Source organism: Nansenia antarctica (genome assembly GCF_963989245.1).
Source record: "Nansenia antarctica genome assembly, chromosome: 6".
Classification (NCBI taxonomy): Eukaryota; Metazoa; Chordata; class Actinopteri; order Argentiniformes; family Microstomatidae; genus Nansenia; species Nansenia antarctica.
The window spans coordinates 42,893,867-42,917,799 of record NC_137676.1 but is presented as its reverse complement, the minus strand read 5'-3'; the positions used below and the strand labels follow the sequence as shown (position 1 = coordinate 42,917,799).

General features: G+C 44.2%; 1 protein-coding gene across 1 annotated transcript in view; it reads left to right on the top strand.

Annotated features, from left to right (window-relative positions):
* The first annotated feature begins 5,649 nt into the window (after nt 1-5,649).
* Nucleotides 5,650-23,933, top strand: part of mtor (mechanistic target of rapamycin kinase) — an 83,152-nt gene continuing 64,868 nt past the window's right edge. The window contains exons 1-25 of the mRNA XM_080533608.1: nt 5,650-5,769; nt 6,217-6,362; nt 6,779-6,887; nt 7,071-7,303; nt 7,600-7,800; nt 7,910-8,044; nt 9,048-9,323; nt 9,727-9,835; nt 10,229-10,412; nt 10,631-10,759; nt 10,953-11,197; nt 11,486-11,701; nt 12,002-12,207; nt 12,805-12,927; nt 13,108-13,191; nt 13,836-13,928; nt 14,203-14,337; nt 14,661-14,790; nt 17,635-17,885; nt 18,316-18,402; nt 19,850-20,017; nt 21,198-21,310; nt 21,820-21,982; nt 22,896-22,988; nt 23,369-23,515. Coding sequence (XP_080389734.1) covers nt 6,234-6,362; nt 6,779-6,887; nt 7,071-7,303; nt 7,600-7,800; nt 7,910-8,044; nt 9,048-9,323; nt 9,727-9,835; nt 10,229-10,412; nt 10,631-10,759; nt 10,953-11,197; nt 11,486-11,701; nt 12,002-12,207; nt 12,805-12,927; nt 13,108-13,191; nt 13,836-13,928; nt 14,203-14,337; nt 14,661-14,790; nt 17,635-17,885; nt 18,316-18,402; nt 19,850-20,017; nt 21,198-21,310; nt 21,820-21,982; nt 22,896-22,988; nt 23,369-23,515 — 3,759 coding nt within the window. The 5' untranslated portion in view covers nt 5,650-5,769; nt 6,217-6,233. The remainder of the gene's footprint in view (nt 5,770-6,216; nt 6,363-6,778; nt 6,888-7,070; nt 7,304-7,599; nt 7,801-7,909; nt 8,045-9,047; nt 9,324-9,726; nt 9,836-10,228; nt 10,413-10,630; nt 10,760-10,952; nt 11,198-11,485; nt 11,702-12,001; nt 12,208-12,804; nt 12,928-13,107; nt 13,192-13,835; nt 13,929-14,202; nt 14,338-14,660; nt 14,791-17,634; nt 17,886-18,315; nt 18,403-19,849; nt 20,018-21,197; nt 21,311-21,819; nt 21,983-22,895; nt 22,989-23,368; nt 23,516-23,933) is intronic.

Here is a 23,933-nt window from a genome sequence, read left to right as displayed (position 1 = left end):
GGCCGTCTCAGGGTTGGTACCTTCAGCGGGTCGCCTCCCGCTTTTTCCCATAGTTTGGTCAAGTCGATCTGACTGAAGGCCTCTAGAGCGGTCTCGCTGATCAATTTGTCTTCCGCCCTGCTGAGCTTGACCCAACGTTTCACTTGCATAGCAGGTACGATTTTGCTAAGCTTTGGTATGCTCAGTCCGCCGTCACAATTCTTCGAATATAAGATCCCATTACACACTGACTGGTGTAAGTGGAGGTAGTCCTTTGCCCATTTTCTGATTACTCCGTCAATTTCCTTTAGAATTCCCGATCCCACGTTGCAGTTGTCCAGTGTGTATAGCAACCTGGGTATAGCGTACCGAGTAAGTAATGTCAATTTTTGACTCGGTTTGAGCAATGCTATATTGATTTTACCAGCCCATTCTTCTATTTTCTCTACTGGGTCAAAGGGGCTCGATATGAGGCAAGGACCCACCTTGAGACCGAGGTATTTCTCAGTCTCGTCCGGTCCTATTAAGTTTAGTTCCTCGCCTCCTACCTTCCATTTTTTGCAGTCGTTTACTGTGAATGATTTTGTTTTTCTAACTATGATCGACTTGATCAGGAATCCATGACTTTTCCTTGGATTTACCTTCAGCCCTGTTAGTTCACAGTATCCGTCTAGGATCTGTAAGTTGGACTCCATGCCCTCCCATGAGTCGCTTAGTAGCACTAGGTCGTCTGCGAAAGCCAATGCTGTGGCTTTGTTGTCGCCCCCAATTCGGAAGCCGGATCCCCGGTCTTCCAAAGTTTGTAGCAATGGGTCAATTGCTATATTGAACAGAAGTGGAGACATGGGGTCCCCGTGTTTGACACCAATTTCCATTTTTATAGCCAGAGATGTGTTACCGTTGACCTCCAATACCGTCTTACAATCTTTGTAAGAGTTTTCGATCAACTTAAGCACGTGTTCGTCTAGGCCCCTCTGCTGTAGGGCGTCCAGCAGGTGTTCGTGCAGCACGGAGTCGAAGGCTTTTTCGAAGTCGATGAGCACTACCGCCAATGTCCTTCGATCGCTTCTGCTCTTTCTTATGGCGGTCTGAAGCAGCATCAGGTTTTCAGAGCATCCCTGTGCAGCGATGAAACCCCTTTGTCAGGGGGTTAATGGGACATGCGCGCGCTAACCTCTTCGTCAGTATCCGGGAAAATAGTCTTAGCACCATGGATCCTATGGTGATGGGTCGCCACCCACCCACCGATTCCAGTTCCACTTAGTGTAGTATTGTATTCTATAGTGTAGTATTGTATTCTATAGTGTAGTATTGTATTCTATAGTGTAGTATTTATTCTATACTGTTGTATTGTATTCTATAGTGTAGTATTGTATTCTATAGTGTAGTATTGTATTCTATAGTGTAGTATTGTATTCTATAGTGTTGTATTCTATAGTGTAGTATTGTATTCTATAGTGTAGTATTGTATTCTATAGTGTTGTATTCTATAGTGTAGTATTGTATTCTATAGTGTAGTATTTATTCTATAGTGTAGTATTTATCAAAAAAGTCACTTTTAGTGGAAATGTGGTTGTGTCAGCCAAAGAACCTGGATACATAGGAGGATACATAAAAGTGGGTGGTGGTGTAGGCACCATATGCTGCATAAACTGCATCATCATTCGCCGATTATCATGAGAGCGCCTCTCTTCAGCCTCCATTTTTTAAATATCAAAGTCGAGGCGTGCCCTATCGAGATCCAACCGCCTGCTTTCCACCTCCCTCTCCCATGCGAATCTCTCCTTTTCATGGCTGAGAGAATCACTTTCCTTGTCATGGTCAAGCAGTCGGTCAATACTTTTATCCAGAGCTTCCATGATTTTGGTCTTTCTGCCTCTTCTTTTTTGTGCAACTGTAAAAAAAGAAACAGCCTGCTGAATAAGAACAAATATTTTTGGGTAATTGATCATTATCTTACATTTTGATAATTGCATCCATGAGATGGTATATGAAACACACTTCTAAAAATCAGAATGTATATTAGTAGACCTCTTACCTTGTGGAGTGCCATTGGATTTGCTTGTGCTTGGTCTGTCAGCTGCTCTGCCAAAGTCAGTCTCAGATGGGGGTTCAGTTGGGGATTCTGAAATAAACAACAGCCACGTATTATTATTATTATTATTATTATTATTATTATACTAGTAGCAGTAACATGATCTAGTCTACTCACTGTAAAAAATGGTAGTACTAGTATAGTTGTTACTTCTAAAATCAGAATGTATATTAGTAGACCTCTTACATGTCTCATGTAAAAAATGGTAGTACTAGTCGTACATCCACTCACTATTTGTAAAAAGATATTTGAAATAAGGATGGTGATATCCAATCTTACCAGATGGCTCTACTACAGTCTCATCATCAGAGCTGAAGTTGTCCATGTGAGCATGTCCAGGATTAGTCATAGGACGACAACCTGTTGATATCAACCAAAGTTCAGTTAGTTAGCTGTCCATGTAGAATGCTTATTATGATACTGTTACAATTCAGCCATCCATTTAGCCATCCAGCCCATCTGCTAATTATCCAGCCACCCATCTAGACATTTAATATTAGCAGACACAATTGCACCAGCCAAGTAGCTAGTTGGGCCTAATAACGTTACACTGCACTAGCAAGTGCTAGCTAGCTACATCGTTTGCCAAGCAGCCATCTAGGAAGCTGCTAGCACTAGCTAGCAGCTAGCTAGCACTTGCCAACTAGCTAACGTTAGCCTGCTAGCATGCAATACAATGTTTAACTTACCCAAAACAGCATCGATTTCGGAGAAGTACTGAAAGTACATGGGGTCCGAACCGGTTCTCCTGTTGTGCTTGATGCATTCTCTGTATTTTTTTTTGTTGAGGTATTCGATCCTTTCACGGCACTTCGTCGTTTCAAATCTCGTCTTTACCGACGGAGATTTGTCACAGACCTGCTTGTAGATTTCATCCCAAATGTTGTGGTTGTGGATGGATTGCTCAAAAAGGCGTTGGATGCGTGGTTCCCCCCACACTGAGATGAGACATAAGGTCTCCTCTCGGGTCCAGTGTCGAGTTTTAGGCGCCATGTCTGACAAGTAACTTTTCTGAAAGAACCGCTGCGTTGTGTTGTGGGTCTGACGAAAACATCCGGGAACATGTGGGTCTGACGAAAACATCCGGGAACAGCTTCTTGTGTGAGGATAAATGGCATCTTGTACCCGAAACGCAAACATGCATGGAGATCTTTTATTACCGTCCGGATTGGTCATTAAAATCACTGGGGTCCTAGGGTAAACAAATATTACCGGGGTCCTCAGGTAATTTATATGCCGTCCGGACAGGGCGTAAGAGTGCAACCAAAGGGAAGGTACATCTTTTAACATCCTGATATTTCAACATCATGTTATGGGAAGGCATGCTATCTCCCTGAGGAGTGAGAATTCCATTGCCATTGGAATGAATGATCAGGAATAGACTCACAGCCTCAGTTTGAATGTCATCTAGTGAAACATTTGACTGTGGAAATGAATGAATTCCCAATGAATTCCCTTCTTTAATGGTACGCTATGAACGTTTAGTTGGTAACTCTTTCCTTATGGTTAATATATGCTCACATAATACAATAAAATATCAATATGACTTTTCACAGGTGTGACGTCAGAGTCAACCTTTAAGGGAACCCCCTTTGGTTCAAGAGCACCCCCAGAGGCAAATGTTCCATAATGTGACATAAAGTCGTAATAACCTCCAATTCATGTAGTGCTTCTGTACCAATTTATTTGATTAAATCCATATCAATAGGCTATAGGCTAGAGAATACAGTATCTTTGAATGTGTATACCCTCCTGAAGGCATTTACAGTGACAACAAAATGAGGACTGCACTTAGCTTTTTGTCACAGAGCATTTTGTGAAGGATCCAGAGGCACCCTGGAGAGAACCTCAGTGATTTATGAATACCATCCTTAATAAGTTATAACTACTTATTCCATTTTTTATCATACATCATTATTGCACCTCAACATAGCACACATATTTATCATGAGAATGCATTGACACTATCTCTAGATGACCAGAACCCTTAATCTGTCACAGACAGAAATGCCTGCCCTATGACTGTTTCACATGGGGAGAGTAATGTTACTCAAATACATCTCTGTTACTCTTATCACTCATCACTGTCCACCCATATTTGAATCACAGGTGTGAAATAGCAACCTTCTTTCTGAGCATGACTATGTAGTCCCATGACAAAGACCATTAGGTGATGCGAATGATGCTAGTGACGATGAGGCTCATGACATTTAGAAATTATAAAGCAAGCTAATTTCTTCAAGAAAATCAGGAAGCCTACTATTTGTATATAATTGATCTCATCTATGCTTTGCTTTGATGTAAATGTCATGCCTGAAACACATCATTTTTGCAACAGCTTTATGTGATCCCTGAATTCAATGACAGTGTTCGCTTAAAAAAGTCAACATTATTTTCTTGAGCAATGTCTCCCCTTGGTGGTTGCAGTGGACTATAACAATGACTAATGGTAACTCTAACTCACAATGCCATGCAGAATATCTATATGCATTATTTTTTTTAAAGGAAGTGAAGACAGAGGATGAGAGGAAATTAGGAAAGACAATGTTGGACGCAACCATGGTTTAAAGCGACTGGGATAGGTGGACATTCCTCACCCTCACACGAGGGGACACAGAGCCCTTATGGTTAGAGCCTTTCTCCACGGGGTATAATTGGCATTTGGTAATGATCTTTTAGTACAACATAAATGTACTAAACATAATGACCTCATAAATACATTTAGATTTCTTGCCATAATGGCTTAACTGATGAGACCGTAGTCAAGTACTGCTCAGGGTACCACCTAATTTACTGTAAGCAGGATGGCTCTGCAATGAAGAGCTTGGTGCCTGATAATAAAAATAAAAAGAATCTTCTCTTGGGGATAGCTACAGTCTCTGAACTGGCCAGAGAGTTGTGTGAGGGATGAGATAATGGGCCTTCACATTGAGATAGTGGGCCTTCAAAGTATGTTTAAAAAAATTGATTATTTAGGCTTGGAATTCCCTGTAGACAAACTTCATATTTCGTAAGGAATATCCTATAATAATACCTATCAAAATGGGTAAAAAGTAGCCTATAAATTCAGAGATTGTTAAGCACAGAGAGCTATCCCTGCTGATGGATAACCATGGTCTTTGGGTCTATTTATAATATTCAACTCATGTTGACTTCATTTTCGTTTGAACCATTAGGCTGGCTGCTGCAGTTGCACTCAAGATGATTTGCCTCCCTGGAACCACTGACTGAAACGCAAGAGCTGCGCAAGTCTGCCCAGGACTGAACATGCACTGGACCTTGAATAACTCTGCACTGCACTTTATATACAGCACTATCCATGCACTGTCTGTCCTGTGTTGTCCTGTTTTTGCATTTGTATTTGTACTTGTTTTGTTCATTTATATGTGGAAAAAAGCATAAATGCACCTTCTGTAAATGCCAAAACAAATTCCTATATGTGTCAAGCATAATGGCAATAAACGTTATCTGAATCTGAATCTGAATCTGAATCTGAAAAGAGCTGCGCAAGAGTTTTGCGCAAGAACTGCGCAAATGGATGTTTGTGAAGAATCTACACGCTACCCTCTGGTACCACTACACACAGACAGCCAGACCCTCCTGTAACAAGCCAGGCAATGACTTATTCTCTACTGGAGGCGATCGAGTAGCAGTAACACCACCAGTTCAATAAGTAGTCTAAATAAAGCGAGATTGTAAGTATTATATATGTATGGTTTGTTATGCACATGTGTTGCCCTGCTCTGACTGAGTCTCATTCCGTAGGCTTCAGGTGACAGCTAGCAACTAGCTAACAGCATAGCGTAGCATTTAAGCTAGCCAGCTAAAATACCAGCTTTCAAAACACAAGATCGAAGATATAGCTAGCTAAGCTGCCACTTCCTAGAATTCACTACATGTTTGGTGTTTTGTACATTGCAAATATCTGTGTAGCTAAGTTGCAGCAAATATCTGTGTAGAGCTGAGGTGACTGCTACAATAACAACTAACTATCCAGCTTGGTTTGTTATGATGTTGACCTACCCAATGTCTAACTCAATCAACAGTTGTTTTACATGATTCTTGTAGCCGGTGTCAGGTTGTACAGTAGCAGTAGCAGTAGACTAGTGATCAACACCTCTGTATTCTGCTCCTCGCCACAGCTTCGGCCATCCCTGCGATGGTGATCATGTCAGGCACAGCCACTGTGCTGCAACACTTCATCAGTGGCCTGAAGAGTCGGAATGAAGACACACGAGCCAAATCTGCGAAAGATCTCCAGCACTATGTTACCACAGAGCTCAGAGAGGTACCTGAACTGCTTTTTTAAAACTGCATTTGTCTATCTATTGATTACGAGTTGTTTTATTAGTGGCCCTACAAAGAAGTAGACAGAAACTTGCAATGCAACATCTTCATAAGAAATACACTAGTCTCGTGTAACAACTGCTTCATACCTACAACCGTTGTCAATCAACCTGGTTGTGGTTCTGGTGAGCAGCCTTGAAGGTTTCTTAATGTGCTCATGACGGTGTTGTTGTTCTAATGTTACATTTCTAATGTTTCTATACAGTCTATTTACACTGTATGTGTTCCTAGGTCCGTGATTTTGCAGTTGTATTTCACAATAAGTTATTTTACCCACCATTAATTTGTCTCAAGCGGAGTTAATATGCCTTTCTCAACTCTTGCTGTGTTTGACTGTGTATCTGAATTCTATCAAAGTTGAGCCAAGATGAAGCCACCACTTTCTACGATGAACTTAACCATCACATCTTCGAGCTGGTGTCTAGCTCTGATGTCAATGAGAAGAAAGGAGGGATTCTTGCTATAGGTGAGTCAAGATGACTACAGCTTAACTAATCACAGTTTGATTAATCTCAAAGACGTGTATGGTACTGTAAGACCTGTCTCAAGGTAATGCATTTGTCATGTTCAATGCTCTGAGTGTGTTTCACTTTTTCCCCCAGCACATTTAAAAAGCTGACCAAGCCCTTCTCTTGTGTGCTTATTTTAGTGAGTCTGATTGGAGTGGAAGGAGGCAATGCCACCAGAATCAGCAGATTCGCCAACTACCTGCGCAACCTGCTTCCCTCCAGTGACTCTGTTGTCATGGAGATGGCCTCCAAGGCCATGGGTCACCTCTCCATGGCGGGGGACACCTTTACAGCGGAGTATGTGGAGTTTGAGGTGAAGAGGGCACTGGAGTGGCTGGGGGCAGACAGGAATGAAGGAAGACGTCATGCTGCTGTGAGTAGGAACAGTTCTGTTTGTTTTGTCAACTTACTGTACAGTGTTTGTCAAGTTGTGTTTTTGCTTTGGAAAGAAAATGCAGGTGGCCCTTTTATGCTGATGTTTCTGTCGTTAGGCGACCTAGTTAGAACAGTCCCATGGCTTAACTACAGTATGCTCTTGGGCTGAGATAGTGATAATTGTACAATTGATTCTATAATGTTGTTCATTTGTATATTTAATCTTGGAGGAAAATTGCTTTCTTTTTCCCATAATGAATAAAAAAAAGACTTTTTTTTACTTTTGCTTTTCAGGTTCTCGTCTTGAGAGAGCTGGCTGTCAGCGCACCCACCTTTTTCTTTCAGCAAGTCCAACCATTTTTTGACAACATTTTTTATGCGGTGTGGGACCCTAAGCAGGCAATCCGTGAAGGGGCCGTATCTGCTCTCAGGGCCTGCCTCATCCTCACCACCCAAAGAGAGACGAAGGAAATGCAGAAACCACAGTGGTACAAAGTATGCAATTCTCCTTATTTTAACAATATAATTGTATGCAAATTGTGAGGAATCTTTCAAATATTTTCCCAATTTTAATCACTCACTATTTGTGTATCCTTCACTATAGCAAACCTTTGAGGAAGCAGAGAAAGGGTTTGATGAGACCTTGGCCAAAGAAAAGGGCATGAATCGCGATGATAGGGTCCACGGTGCCCTACTCATCCTCAATGAACTTGTCCGCATCAGCAGCATGGAAGGAGAGGTGAGCCCCTCTCCGTACCACACATCACAGACAAACACAAGAGTTCATAGGAAACTAAAGCTTTGTGTTAGAATATCTGCAATACCCTTAAAGTCTCTGGGTCCATCGCAACACCTACAACACCTACAACCTCCTGCACATTCAATTGCCAGTTAGTAAAACAAGAATGAGCAACAGCTGTTCAGTCCTAACCCTTCCTTGTCTGCACATCAGAACGGTCCGGATAAGTGGGAGCAATATGGTAATGTTGAACGCTTCTGCTCAATGTCTGCATTCTTTGGATTCTGTGTATCATTGTGCCTTGAGATTTGTCACTGGTTGTAAACACCTTATTCATTACTGCACATTGTACTGTATATAGAAGCGGACTGGCCATCCTTGTATTAACGCAGGTATACCGATTGGTTGAGCTTTATATATAAAACTCTCCTTGGCCTGGTCCCTACCTATCTGTGTACATATCTCCTCAGAAACCATGAACATTATAGCCTCCGCTCACAGGACACTTAACAATTGCATGTTCCATGTGCTCGTACTGAACTGGGCAAAAATGCGTTTAAGTACGCTGCCCCCTCTGCCTGGAATACTCTCCAGAAAGACATACAATTAAAAGAACTAATCCGTTATGATGCTTACATAACGATTTTAAAGGTCTTGGAAGGTGAAAGTATTGGAAATGATCATTGCTTTTAATTCAGTATCTGTGCCCGCCCAAACCTGCTTTTAATTTCTTGTTATTTTGTATTATGTCTATCTGTGTATTGAATGTATGCCTGTGTCCTTGTGCTGCCCCTCTTGGCCAGGTCCCTCTTGGAGAGATTCCTTATCTCAATGAGGTCACCTGGTTTAATAATAATAAAACAAAAATATTGGCTTAGGAGAACCTCAACCACTTTGCCCATATCCATCCAGTTCTGTCAGGTGGACAGTTATGGCAGGACAGGGGGGCTAGAGCTTTGTCTTCTGATCTTGTCCCAATGGTTTCTCAACATCCTCTCCCCAGCGTATGCGAGAGGAGATGGAGGAGATCACCCAGCAGCAGCTAGTCCACGACAAGTACTGCAAGGAGCTGATGGGCTTCGGCACCAAGCCACGCCACATCACACCCTTCACCAGCTTCCAGTCGGTGCAGCCACAGCAATCCAACGCCCTGCTGGGTCTCCTGGGCTACAGCACACCGCAGGGCTTCCTCAGCTTCGGGGCCACTCCCGTTCCCGCCAAGAGCTCCCTGGTGGAGAGCCGCTACTGCCGTGAGCTCATGGAAGAGCGCTTTGATCAGGTGAGGGTTCCTTGAATATTGTTGTAGTGTTCTACCTTGAGTTAGCTCGTTGTGCGGTACTCATTACTTTCGTCCAATTATTAATTGATGTCAGTTTGATATTGCTGTAAAAAGATTTTTCATAATAAAATGATCTTTCGAGGCTGAAAGTGGCAATGTTTTACTAGTGAGGTCTAGCCTAATTTGTGTTCAACAGGTCAACTTGGCAACCACCAAAGGTGTACACTGTACAGTCTGTGACTGGTGGTTTCTGTTATGTTGCTTTTGTAGCATTAGGTGGTGAGGTAAACTGTGTTCTGCCTCAGTGTGTTTTGACTTTCAGATGTGATGTATGTGTGTCGATGTGGAATGACGTTTCAGTTGTGTCCGATTTGAGAACAGGTGTTGCTGTTGTCTCCCTCAGGTGTGCCGCTGGGTGCTGAAGTACAGGACCAGTAAGAACCCTTTGATCCAGATGACCATCCTCAACCTGCTTCCACGACTGGCTGCCTTTCAGCCACACACCTTCACAGGTCAGAAGGGAGCCTTGGATGCAAAGTCGACACTAAACAGAACCCTAAAATCTATGTTTTCTGTAGCATTTACTGAAGGATGTGATTTTGAAAGTAGATCAGTCGGGCAGAAAAATGTTTCATGTTGGGATGCATGTGGAGTATGAAATTATATTTGTATTTTGTTTTGAATTCATGCTCTCACAATAACAAAGGGAATGACGTTTCTTTTTTAAAAGAAGGTAAATGTTTGCTTTGGTTTGCAACTTTGTATACGTACCGTTACATATCCATACTTAAGTTGTTCTCCTCACTACTTTCCGGTCTGGCTCTTTTGCAATGTGTGTGTAATTGCTCTCATTTAATTGCTCTTCTTTTCATTCAATTTTTCTTGTCTCATCTTCTCCATCTCAGACCAGTACCTGGCTGACACCATGGGTTACCTGCTGGCCTGTCTGAAGAAGGAGAAGGAGCGCACGGCGGCCTTCCAGGCCCTGGGTCTGCTGGTGGTGGCCGTACGCACTGAGATCCAGCCCTACCTCACCAAGATCCTGGAGATCATCAAGGCTGCCCTGCCTCCTAAGGACTTCGCCCACAAGTACATCTCTCTGCTTTTTAACATGGAGAAAAGTATTGATTGAAATATACCTTGAATGTGTATAGATTCTACAGGGTGATGTACTTGTACGGTGGATTTGGGTCTGTCTCCGTCTCAGAAAATGGAAGTGCAGCGATATGCATTGACTGATATTTTTGGGTGCTCGGAAAAGAAAGTGTGAGGTAACGCTTGTGTCCTCTCCTTGCTTGTATGTGCAGGAGACAGAAGACCATGCAGGTGGACGCCACAGTGTTCACCTGTATCAGCATGCTGTCCAGAGCCATGGGCCCCAGCATCCAGCAGGACATCAAGGAGCTGCTGGAGCCCATGCTGGCCGTGGGACTCAGGTACAGTCGGACTGACGTTGACAAGCCTGGCGTGGTTGAAGAGGGTTTGCCCTCCCTGCTCCAAAGCCACTTCCATCAATAAGATGGGCAGATATTTAGCAACCCTGAATGTGGTTTTAAGACCCCTTTTTATTTGTGTGTGTGCGTGGGTCTTGGTCTTACTAACGAATAGTAACAAGCTCTCCTTTTCTAGCCCTGCCCTGACAGCAGTGCTGTATGACCTGAGTCGTCAGATCCCCCTGCTGAAGAAAGACATCCAGGACGGGCTGTTGAAGATGCTCTCTCTGGTGCTGATGCACAAGCCCCTGCGCCACCCGGGCATGCCCAAGGGACTGGCACACCAGCTGGCATCGCCCAGCCTCACCAACATCCCAGAGGCCAGCGACGTGGGCAGCATTACCCTCGCCCTGAGGACACTGGGCAGCTTTGAGTTTGAAGGTGAGACTTTTATGTGACACATTCTAGAGGACGCATATCAAACAAAGTTCACTCTGTTTACTTTGTCTAATTCCATATTCTCAGTAGTTAATCAGAGGCAGTAGGTTTTCAGTGTATTATTTTCTTCATCTTTATTTCTTAATTTATTTTTTACAAAAGACAAAAAGTGTCAAAGTAAAGTAAAAAAAAAGTTACATTTATGTCCAATAACAATATTAGATCATGTAATAACCAGTTCAAATACCAAACACCCTACTGCTCTTCTAATCGGGGTCCCTCCCCCCCCAGGTCACTCCCTGACCCAGTTTGTCCGCCACTGCGCCGACCACTTCCTGAACAGCGAGCACAAGGAGATTCGCATGGAGGCAGCACGCACCTGCTCCCGTCTGCTCACGCCCTCCATCCACCTGATCAGCGGGCACGGCCATGTGGTCAGCCAGACGGCCGTGCAGGTGGTGGCCGACGTCCTCAGCAAGCTGCTGGTGGTGGGCATCACTGACCCAGGTAACATGACTACAGTAGGACAGGATCAAAGTAGATGCTTTGAACATTATGGACATGTCAATGGAATATTCTACTTGTGTGTGCTGTTTTTTTCCCAGACCACTTTTATTATCACGGATCTACTGAATTGCCTGTATCTATATCACATTATAATGTACAAAGCACTTGTAGCTAATCCACTAATTACGTGAATGATTTTCATGAAACAAACGTATATCAACACCACAACCTATAAAGTAAAACAACCCTCTCCTCTCTCCCCTCTCTCCTCTCTCCTCTCTCTCCTCCCTCTCCCTTCAGACCCAGATATCCGATACTGCGTGCTGGCCTCCTTGGATGAGCGCTTTGACGCCCACCTGGCACAGGCGGAGAACCTGCAGGCGCTGTTCGTGGCACTAAACGACGAGGTGTTTGAGATCAGGGAGCTGGCCATCTGCACCATCGGACGCCTCAGCAGCATGAACCCCGCCTTCGTCATGCCTTTCCTGCGCAAGATGCTCATCCAGGTACACACACACATAAACACAAGACGTTCTAAAGCATCCAGGTACACACACACATAAACACAAGACGTTCTAAAGCATCCAGGTACACACACACATAAACACAAGACGTTCTAGAGCATCAAGGTACAAACACACATAAACACAAGACGTTCTAGACCCCCCCCCCCCCCCCCAGTATCTCTCCCTCCCCTACATCTCACTCCATATTTGGATACTGAATATTGCTGATATAATCAAAAGAGAGGAAAGAGTGCTTACATGGACAGGATTCGGTTAGGATGGGAGTGTTCAAGGTAGGGGTGGGCATCGACGATCGATAATTGATCGATAAGGATCTTGGTCGATCACAAAATAAAACATTTGGTCGATCACAAATGTTTTATTTTGTGATCGACCAAGATCCTTATCGATCAATTATCGATCAATTATCGATCGTCGATGCCCACCCCTAGTTCAAGGTGCTCTTTGGCGAGGGTCAGTAATATACCAGGTTATCCTCGGTTATGTTTCATTATGGGTCTTGGAATTTGCTAAATGTCTGACTCTGTACAGTGTTTTACTATGCTAAATCATGCTATTGGTACTGCACTCCTGCAGATTCTGACAGAGCTGGAGCACAGCGGCGTGGGCAGGAACAAGGAACAGAGCGCACGCATGCTGGGACACCTGGTCTCGAACGCACCCCGCCTCATACGCCCATACATGGAGCCCATCCTAAAGGTATAGTCACCAGTTCTGTTCCGGACGCTTGCTACGCTTTCAATGTCTTTGGAATTTTTTCCTCACTCAAAGTGAGATACATAGAGCCCTTTATAAAGATACTGTTCTGTTTTATTAAAAGGCTTTTAAATGCGTTTTTCAGTGACAGTTGGCTCAAGCACCCTTTTTCTTCCATTTCAGGCCCTCATCTTGAAGTTGAAAGACCCAGACCCCAACCCTGGTGTGGTTATCAGCGTCCTCGCCACCATAGGCGAGCTGGCTCAGGTAAGGAGAGTTTGAGCCAGTAGTGTCCCTACCAGAAAACCCCACTGAGGGTGTGTACTGTATCTAGATGCTCTTTATGCCTGTACTCTGTATACCTTCATATCTGTGCATCATATTTCCTAGCAATTTTTTTTCCAACTCGTTTTGCCGCTCATTCCCTCTGCTCAGGTGAACGGCTACACCTACAACATACACTGTGAACCTACAATGGGGAGTGAGGAAGTGAGATTTAGGGTCCGCCTGGTCGTGCAGCGCAGAGGGAGTGCAGGCGTTGCCAGAGTAGAGAGAGTTTGTGCTGAGGCAGTGCAAGCACAGGTAGAGACAGACCCCTCCCCTAGGTGCTGAACAATGGACCAGAGAGGACCAAGTCTGGATAGGAGTATGTCAAGTGTAAATACTCCAGGTTAGGCAAGTAGTATATATCCAAGACAGTGCTAATGATGTGAGGTAAGGTAAATAGTGTCCATGTACGGATTAGTGAATTCAAGAGGCTTTATAAATGAAAATGAACTACAAGCTTGTACATCTGAAAGGTGAGGTGAAATGAAGCAATGTATGGTTTGGTAAAGTGAAAGACAGCGAGTCTGTGTGTAGGCTTCTGTGAGAGCTGTGTTTTTATTGGTTGTTCTCAAACTGTCTCCCAGGTGAGTGGTTTAGAGATGAGGAAGTGGATGGACGAGCTGTTCCCCATCATCATGGACATGCTGCAGGACTCATCCTCATTGGCCAAGAGACAGGTATGATTTTTAGGTAGCACTTGGGAAACATTTTCAATATTTCTTTCAACTCTTTGATATCATCAACTACAAGTCTTTCCCACAAGCAGATAGTGCGGTATTTCTCCCAGTGCCATCACATTTTCCTTGTTTTGAGAGAGGATATCATATTCTCCATTAGAATATCCACAAGACAGAGTTAGCCATGCTATATTGTGGTGATTTAAAAAATATTTTCTGTTTGTGTGTTGTTTAGTTACATGATGAATGTGGTTACTCATCCTCTCTCCACCAGGTGGCACTGTGGACCTTGGGTCAGCAGGTTGCCAGCACAGGCTATGTGGTGGAGCCCTACCGCAAGTACCCCTCTCTCCTGGAGGTGCTGCTGAACTTCCTCAAGACGGAGCAGAACCAGGGAATCAGGAGAGAGGTGCCCCCATTTTGTCTCAACCCGCCCCCCCCCCTTCACAGTTTCATAGTAGCAATGGTTAAACACGGGGATACGACCAACAGCTGTGAGCACAAAATGGCTCTGAATAATGTTAAATGCAGCTGTCCACATTAGCAACACTTAAACCGGCCTGTTAAATGCCTTCAGTTTGACCTTGGAATTCTAAGTATAGTATTAAGAGTCATGTGGAGTTACTCTGGTTTAGATTGACCTTTCTTCATGCCCTGATGTAAGTGATCTACGTCATGGTGTCCTCCTATACCCACGCCCTCAACTGATGTATAATCTCCTCCGTCCATCAGGCGATCCGTGTACTGGGCCTGCTGGGAGCCCTGGACCCCTACAAGCACAAAGTGAACATTGGCATGATCGACCAATCACGAGACGCCTCTGCAGTCAGTCTCTCTGAGTCCAAGTCCAGCCAGGACTCAGGTGATCTTTAAACACCACTCAAACACACACACATACACACACACACACACACACATACATTTCTATTACATTAGAAGCAGTTTGCGTTTTCAATTACCAAAGGTGCTTGACTTGGTTGCCATGAGCACGCAACAAATGGCCACATACTGGCCTCCAGAAAATAGCCTTTACTGAAAATGGGGCACTGCTTAGTGATGATGCTATATATGTCAATGAGGTGGTGTTTTGGCTTTACAACCAAATACCCAAGTGTCTCTTTTCCCCTCTGCACATATTTGTTCTCAGATGGCAAACCAAAAACATAATGAGGTGTTTTCAGTCCAGCTTTAAGATCTTTTAGAGTAGTGACATTTAATCAAGAGTGACCCACATATGAAAGACCTCAGAGTCCTCGAGGCGTCAACCTAGAGAAGGGAGAATTTTACTTAGGACACATTTATGGATGAGACTGATGCATTGACATCATTTAGGTCATTGGAATACATGGTTGACCGGAGATACAGTACCAGTCAAACGTTTGAACACACTTCCCCATTGAATTGATTGGGAAAGTGTGTCCAAACGTTTGACTGGTACTGTATATTGATCGTTAATTTTTCAATTGATATTCATGCAGGGTATTTTGTCTGTATTATTATAGCCATAAATCACTCATATTTCCCATGAACGTAGAAGTACAGACTTGGTTCCGTGTTTTAGACAGGCCCCCTGAGGCCCCCTTCATACCTTGGCAGTGTCCACAAGAGTTCCACGTCAGTGTCATAATATTATGTTACATCGTTGAGTTTACACAAGGCTACGCATCTGATAATATCATCCACACTCGACCTCCTGAGGAGCTAGGTCTTGGTCCGGAGACATAAAAATAAAAATATAAAAGAAGGGACGTTGAAAATCCAACATTCTATCGCGGCGGGTTTTTCCCTGTTTGTTTGTGGTGTCACGTGTAAATTAATTTACGGTGTCCATCGCAATGAAAAGATCGAGTAGGATGTCCGTAACCGATATAATACACTGATGCAACAGTGACATTCAGCTTTACGGTAATAGTTTTAGCAGTCTGGCCTGCTAAGAGGACTCGGACTGGAATGGAGGCTATCTCTCCAGTTTGGGATATGGTTACAGTCAGAGTTAGTGTCTGGACTGGAACAGTTGAATTCCATGGCAGCTGCTGCTGTGTACCGGGAAGTGATCTCTCTCTCAAGTCCCACTCTTGTGGTGGGAAGTCATTAGCTAGCACTTTACTCCACCTCACCTGACCTCAGCCACCACCCAGGGAATACAATAAAATACAATAATCAGGATAGGCCATGGGACACAAAGACGATGACGATGACAATGATACAGTACATTTGCGGTATATAGCCAAGGCTTGGAGTTAGGGTTCATGAACTATCAACACCAGGCCATATAGGGTAACTGCTGTGGTGGCCACCATAGTACTTACTGTCAGAATACAGAATTGAGTGCATATCCTTATATCCTTGTGGTAGATACGCAGGCTTATATCTATTCCTTGGAGGACTCCTGCCACAATACCATTTATTCCAATCATTTGTTAAATGTACTCCCAGTAGTGTGTGTGTGTGTGTGTGTGTGTGTGTGTGTGTGTGTGTGTGTGTGTGTGTGTGTGTGTGTGTGCGTGTGCGTGCGTGTGCGTGCATGTGTGTGCCATTTACTATCCAGACTATCCAAAGCGACTTACAATACAGTGAATGCATAACGGTTTTGTATATAGTATATGGTCCCAATGGGACACAAATCCACCATCTCAGCGTTTCAAAGGTCATGGTCTAACGGAACCACACAGGACTAGGTACTGTAGTAGTGGGGCCTGGTCAAGGCAGTGGTACTCTGGTGTGGGGAAGTAAAGGCCCTAGGCACAGTATGTCTCGTGGTAGAGAAGCTGGCCTGTTAAGTATCAAAAGCAACACAGGCTCTCTGGCCATCCTATGTGTCTGACACTAGCACGTGAAGGGAGAGAAAGGCATCTAAAGAGAGGGAGAAAAGAGTGTGCGACTGGCGTATGGCTGCAACTGGACTCCCACACCGGGCCAATGAAACCTTGAATACCAGACGTCTCCGTCTCCACAGTTCTCCCGTAAAAGCCAAACTCCTTCACTGCAGCAGACAGACAGACAGACAGACAGACAGACAGACAGACAGACAGGCAGGCCTTCGTCACATACTGTTGGGTCTTGCGACCAGATGAACAGACCTTGGAAGCAGTCCCGTCACTGGACTTATTTTCAATGTGTAAGTGACTCACCTTTGCCTGTTCATCGGTGGGACTCACAAACGTATTTGCTGCTTAAGTGAAATGTTCAGTTCACCAGTTCATTAAAATGGCCGGAAATATCAGCACAACACATTCAGTCCAAGCCTTGCACTTTCAGCATTTGAATAGATATTTACATGTGAATAGCCCAACAATAGCTATGAATATTATGTTAAAGGAGAACTTTATTCAAAAACCTTATATAATCTTTGATCATGTATTTCTCACTGGTAGGTGGGCATGTTCATAGGTTTTGTGACTGCTCTCCTGAGGGAGAAGCATGCTTGCCATAAACTTGCAGGGAACATACCTCTGTTTATAAGTACCCAGCGCCTGCAGAATGTTATATGTTCTGTTGATAATCCTGGTTGTCTGGTTTAGAATGTTTCTCTTTTCTTTTCTTACTGGGATGATGGTCTGGTCTGACTGGTTCGGTTTTGGTGGCATGGATTGTGTTATTTATTGACCCAATAAATTAAATTCTCTCTCTCTCTCTCTCTCTCCCTCTCTCTCCATCCCCACTTCCCACCCTCTCTCTCTTATTCCCTCCCTCCGTCTCTCATCAGCGGACTACAGCACCAGTGAGATGCTGGTGAATATGGGCAACCTCCCCCTGGACGAGTTCTACCCGGCGGTCGCCATCGTGACCCTGATGCGCATCCTCCGCGACCCCTCGCTGTCCAACCACCACACCATGGTGGTGCAGGCCGTCACATTCATCTTCAAGTCCCTTGGCCTCAAGTGTGTGCAGTTCCTGCCCCAGGTCATGCCCACCTTCCTCAACGTCATCCGTGTCTGCGATGCCAGCATCCGAGAGGTATGAAGTGTAGCTAGTTTAACATTTGCCTGCTACTGTGTTGCATTTCATGATTATGTTGATTATGTTGTTAAAATATGTCATCTTGTCATTTCGGTGGAACTATCCTATCCACAGGAATGGCGGTGTCCCAAAAGTCACTTTGCCACTGTCACCTTCATAAGAGGGAACCAACCTGTTCTCTCCCAATCTTTTAAGTCTAAGCCAGGAGTTGTTTTGCATCCGCCATTTTATTACAACCACACATTTTCCCCTCAATAAACTCCTGAAGCACAGTGTCAGTGTGTGAAATCACAGAGGTGCCCGTGACTAAAGCACCGAGCCCTTGACTGGTTCGAGTTTCTTCCTGAACTGAGCCTCCAGAGCCAATCACCATGTTTTGGTTACACCTGTCCCCCCGTGTCCCCCCCCCACCCCCTCTCTTTTTCAGTTCCTCTTCCAGCAGATGGGGATGGTTGTGTGCTTTGTGAAAGTCCACATCCGGCCCTACATGGATGACATCTTCACCCTCATCAGAGTGAGTAGTGCCCTGTTCAACAATCAGCCCCTGTTCTCTTTTTTTTTGTATCCCCCTGACTCAGAAACAGCTGCAAACTCTTAATTGTTTAGCAAGCTGCAGTTCTCTCTCTACTTTCCTCATTATCTTTAATGTGTTAGGGGCCCGTGAACACAACTCCCTGGCACGAGGCATGTGTGTGACTTTCTAGAATGAAAGAATTGTTCCATAGGAAACCCTTTCATATGGTTGTATGGGGAAATTCTATTGTTTACAGAGGGCCCCTATCAGAAATGGGCATTTAATTATGTCTATGTTATGTATACAGTGTTAGCCCATACAAAACTGCTAGCCAGTCTTGCCTTTGCCAAGTGCTTCTCTACAGTTCAGCGAAACCTTCAGGAATATGATGAGGAAGACCTTCATCACATGATGTGGAGAAAGTCTAAAGCGACTGTTAAAGCCATGATGCTGTAGGCCACACTTGCGGACAAACTGTCTAGCACACACTGTACCTGCATAGCAAGGAGCAAAGTATCAAATGTCCATTCTTTAACGGAATCTCAATAACATTCGGAGCCTCATCGGCAGTAACTTCTCAGAGAAAAATAACTTGTGCCATTGCACCTTGAGCTGGAGTTAATAAATGGCGAGTCAAACAAAGGATCTATTCATTTTTGTAACGGTCTACCTCATGCCTCCAGATGAGGGGCTGGAATAGCCATTCGGGACTCACATCATCTGTTCTCGGTAGCTAGCAACCCCGCAGTATGTAGTTCCAGAGCAGGAAAGAGAGGGTTGGGGGCGATTGCAACACTGTCCATAGACAGAATACCTCCATGAGCTTTCACAGCTGAAGGCTGTGGACATATCGTTTCACTATATATATATATATAAAAAAATATAAAAAAATAGACCCCCATTATCTACAATATCTATACTGGCTGTTACCAGGTCTCTAAAACTGGTGGTAGAGTGTTTTTTCACGAGTGATGTCAATTAAACTGACAGGAAATTGTCTCTCCACCCTGTGTCCCCCCACCCCCTAATTTTGGCATATGAATTCATTACATCACATCCTGGAGGAATATCCTTCCATCCTTTTTGACCCACTCACCCAGACCCTCACACACTCACTCCTGATATACAGTATAGCAGTAGGCGTGAGATGAGGTAGAGTTTGGTCGGGAGTGCTTTGGCCGTACCCTCCGTAGCTCTTAAAAACTCAGGGCAGAAACATAAGGGCCTGGGCTGGAATTCAGGTCAGTCATTATTCAGGGAAAAACACATTTCTGAGCACGGGGGTAATGTCTGTCTCTGTCCCATAGTCTTATAGTATGTATTATCCCTAGCTCGGGTCGAAAACCGTTGTTCTTGTAAATAAAAAAAAGATCACATCTGGAAGAGTGTAGTAGTACACCATGTATTTAATGACTCTCCACATACAATGTGTGTCTGTCCCCCACAGGAGTACTGGACACCCAACAACCCCATGCAGAACACCATCATCCTGCTGATTGAGCAGATCGTGGTGGCCCTGGGGGGAGAGTTCAAGCTCTACCTACCCCAGCTCATCCCCCACATGCTGCGCGTCTTCATGCACGACAACAGCACTGGCCGCAGCGTCACCATCAAGGTAAGGCTGAAGAATGGTGGGTAAACGTCATGTCCTCAATGGCAATGATCTCCGAGTCACGTACAGGGTACTGTATGTTTATTTGTCTACGTTTTGAACAAGAATAGCCTTAGCATAGACATCAGTGGCCGAATTCATAGAACTGGAAATGTGCCTAGGTAAGTGGGAATGCTGCCATCTTTTTTTTTTTTTAAGTGTTATCTTTTCTGACTAAGTCTGGTTTTTCAGTGGCAAAGAGTGGATGTTAATATTTGTTCTCCAAAACACTTGGCTCCATTGTCTTAATTCATTGGCACACGTTGTCAAGGTACAAGAGTTCAGTTCACTAATGGTGTCTTCAAGCATACTGTTTTGTTTGTGTCTGATATCTTAATCTGTCAGGAACGTCTAGCCTAGCCAAACATACCACCACTACAACAACTCAGTCAGTATAGAATATCTGGCACCCTCTCTCCTTTCACTAATTGCTAAGATACTGATCCAGGGTTTCCTCAAACAGTAAATCATGGGTTGAAAATAGACCACAGGGCACACACACTAAACCAACCACAGTAGTCCAATCTCTCTCGGGCATAGCATAGCATGAGTCCTGTTTCTCTTGAGGCTCTGTGATATTAGATAACCAAAAAAAAACACCCAACCACAACCCCCCCCCCCCCCACCACCCCTCCATGTCTGGATAGTCTATAACAGAAAGGTCTGGTGTAATCTGTGTATGTATCACGAGAGGGTCACTGCAGAGAGAGGAGGAGGAATCGTGTTACCTTCCAGTCAAAGTAAAGGAAAGAAAACAGGACTTCATCATTCCGGGAGCTGTTCTGTCAAGCCCCCAACTTCCTGCAGTCTCGCCACATGCAATTTCGACTCACTGTAGTATATGTCATAACCCCCTACCTCACACACACACACACACACGTGGACTCACGCACCCAAAAAAGAACACCAACCCTCCATAGAACACCCATCCACCCCCACTTCACCAAATGTAGTGAAAACGTGTGGTTACGGGATGCTGTTGGAACCAGCTTGTTCCTAGGAAGCATGTACTGTTGGAGGAATAGCAGAATAAATAAAAAAGCCTTCTGCAGCACCATCAGGTTTCATTTAGGAGACTTGATGTCATTCTTTTTCATCGCTTACAGTGGGTTGCCTTTGTCTCAACTGTGTGTTATCTCCTCAGCTCCTCAATGCTATCCAGCTGTTTGGTGCTAACCTGGATGACTACCTCCACCTGTTGCTGCCTCCTATAGTCAAACTGTTTGATGCCCCAGATGTGCCCCTGCAGGCTCGCAAGTCAGTACAACAGCAACACAACACTCCCGTCGTATAGAATATATTCCATCTCTATGGCTCCCATCCACGATTCATGATGATGTGGCCCGCTGAAGGATGCTGTAGAATACATATTCAATTCAGTACATCTCTCTATATCATTGGGTTCATGTGAGGTAGTAACTCATTCTCTCTGGTTTGCTTATAATACCAGTGTGTTAAATGTTCTCTCCCATGATTCTCCTCACGAAACGCTTGTTAAGCTGATGGTGAGTTACATGGAATGAATGAGGCCCACTGTTCAAAGGACATAAGTGCCAGAGGCTACGTTTGGTGTTCTAACTTTTATTTACCCTTCTGGGCGTCATGGAGGAAATAAATTATAAAAAGTATTCATAAATACTTGAGCTTAGTGTCCTGCAAGTGCCCCCTTATTTTAGTGTTAGAACATTTGGAAGGCGACATCTCCGCCTGTGTCAGAGTGTACTTTGGTGGCAATGTTTACCTGTGTTTCCCTCGCCCTGCCGCAGGGTTTCCTTGGAGACGTTGGATCGGCTAACAGAGTCCCTGGACTTCACAGACTACGCGTCGCGCATCATCCACCCCATTGTGCGTGCGCTGGACAGCACCCCAGAGCTGCGCATCACCTCCATGGACACCCTGTCCTCACTTGTCTTCCAACTGGGCAAAAAGGTATCCACCCCCCCAGCTCTCACAGTCACAGACTCCCTACTTGTTTTTTCCTTGAATTCCTGTGCTGCCTCCCAATTCTCTACTATTTTCCCTGAAGTGAGTATTTGTGCACTCCCCCACATGGATTTCACAGGAGTTGTCTAAGTAGTTATGATTTTCGTTCCACTAGATGGTTGCTCTACCAGGTACCCAGGTCTCGCTTGGGACTTGGCAAAGAAGCTTTTTCTTATTTTGCGCCCTCGTAATGGAATAAACTCCAGAACACCCTAGAGCTTAATAACCTTGTCTCTCTGAGAGAGTTCAAAGCTCTGATTAGAAATTGTGTGACAGAAATGTGCAATTGCTACTCCTAAGATGTTTTTTTAATAGTATTTATCTGTTATCTCTTGTCTGTTATTTATTATGTTTTATTCGCCAATTTTGTAACTTGTATCTGTACTTGTGTGCTTTCTTAGCCAGGTCTCCCTCGAAAAAGATTTTAATCTCAAGGGACCTCCTGGTTAAATAAAGGTTAAACAAAAATAAATAAAGGGCTAGAATGAGTTTCCGCCACATCTCCTACACCAGTCCATCCCTTGTTAATGTGTGTCCATGCTTCAGGGAAATGATAGGGAATTGGGACACGGCCCTGGTGCCTGCGGCTTTTACTACTTCCTGTGGAGGCCAGCTGATGTCATCACACACTGACCAAATGGCAATAGGGAGCAGTATTTATGAGAGTGGATGAGGTCACCCTCTCAGCCCCACCCAAACATTAGAAACCGCTAGACCAGATGTAGGCAAGTCTGGCTCGACTTGAAAAGGAGCAACTTTTGGATCAAACCAACATGGTGCATGGGGGGGCTAGGTGGAGTAGCTACGCACAACGGGCGAGGATGTTCATTCTTTTATTTACCCTCTCTCTCTTCTGTAGTACCAGATCTTCATTCCCATGGTGAACAAAGTGATGTTGAAGCACAGAATCAATCACCAACGCTATGATGTACTCATCTGTCGGATCGTCAAGGTCAGAACCACCCCCCCCTCCGCCCCGCCCCCTTCCTTTTCTCCTTGCATGATGTTTGACTCAGGTACAACACCGTCCTTTCGTCTATGATCTCTCATTTGAGATGACTCAGTATGATATGGAACAATTTGATGGTACCCACCTTCTCACATGTCCCAAGACTGACAGTCTCTCCAGAAAATGAGGACACATTTTAACAATTATATAGAACTCAAAGTACACTGTTTATAGAATACAAAGAGTGACTCTTCAGAAAATAAATTATACACTTGTGTATCATTTACAATGTACAACACATGTTTTCAACCTGCCTCCTCAGTAAAGCTGTGTGTGTGGGCTGACTGGGTTTGTGTGTATCATTGTAACTGTGTTCATCTCAGGGGTACACACTGGCTGAGGAGGAAGAGGATCCTCTAATATTTCAGCATCGCCATCTCCGTGGTAACCAGGGCGACACGCTCGCTAGTGGTCCGGTGGAGGCGGGGCCAATGAAGAAGCTTCATGTCAGCACCACAGCCCTACAGAAGGTCTGGAAAGTGTTCTTTCACCTCTTTGAATGAACCGTACGTTTGAAATTATAAAATGTATTCAAGCGAGAGTGATTTGGTTTCAGTCGGTTTCAGACTTCTTTCGCAAATCAGTTGATTGTCAAAGATGATCGTTTTATTTATTTTCTTTTATGGTCAGTTTTGTGTTTTCTTTTAATTATTGTTTTTTAATGATAGCGTGCTTGGATTTTATCCAACATATTTCCCAAGCAATATAAGTCAATTGAAATCAAATATTATTGCCAAACTTCCCTTCCTATGATGTACAAACACCCAACCATTGGAAGGACCTTAACTCGACTAATCAAATTGCCAGAAAAAAAACTAAAATGAGTCTCTCATTTCGCCTGACTAATCAAAAATTATTGACAGAGAGAGACACAGTTTCTGCTGATGG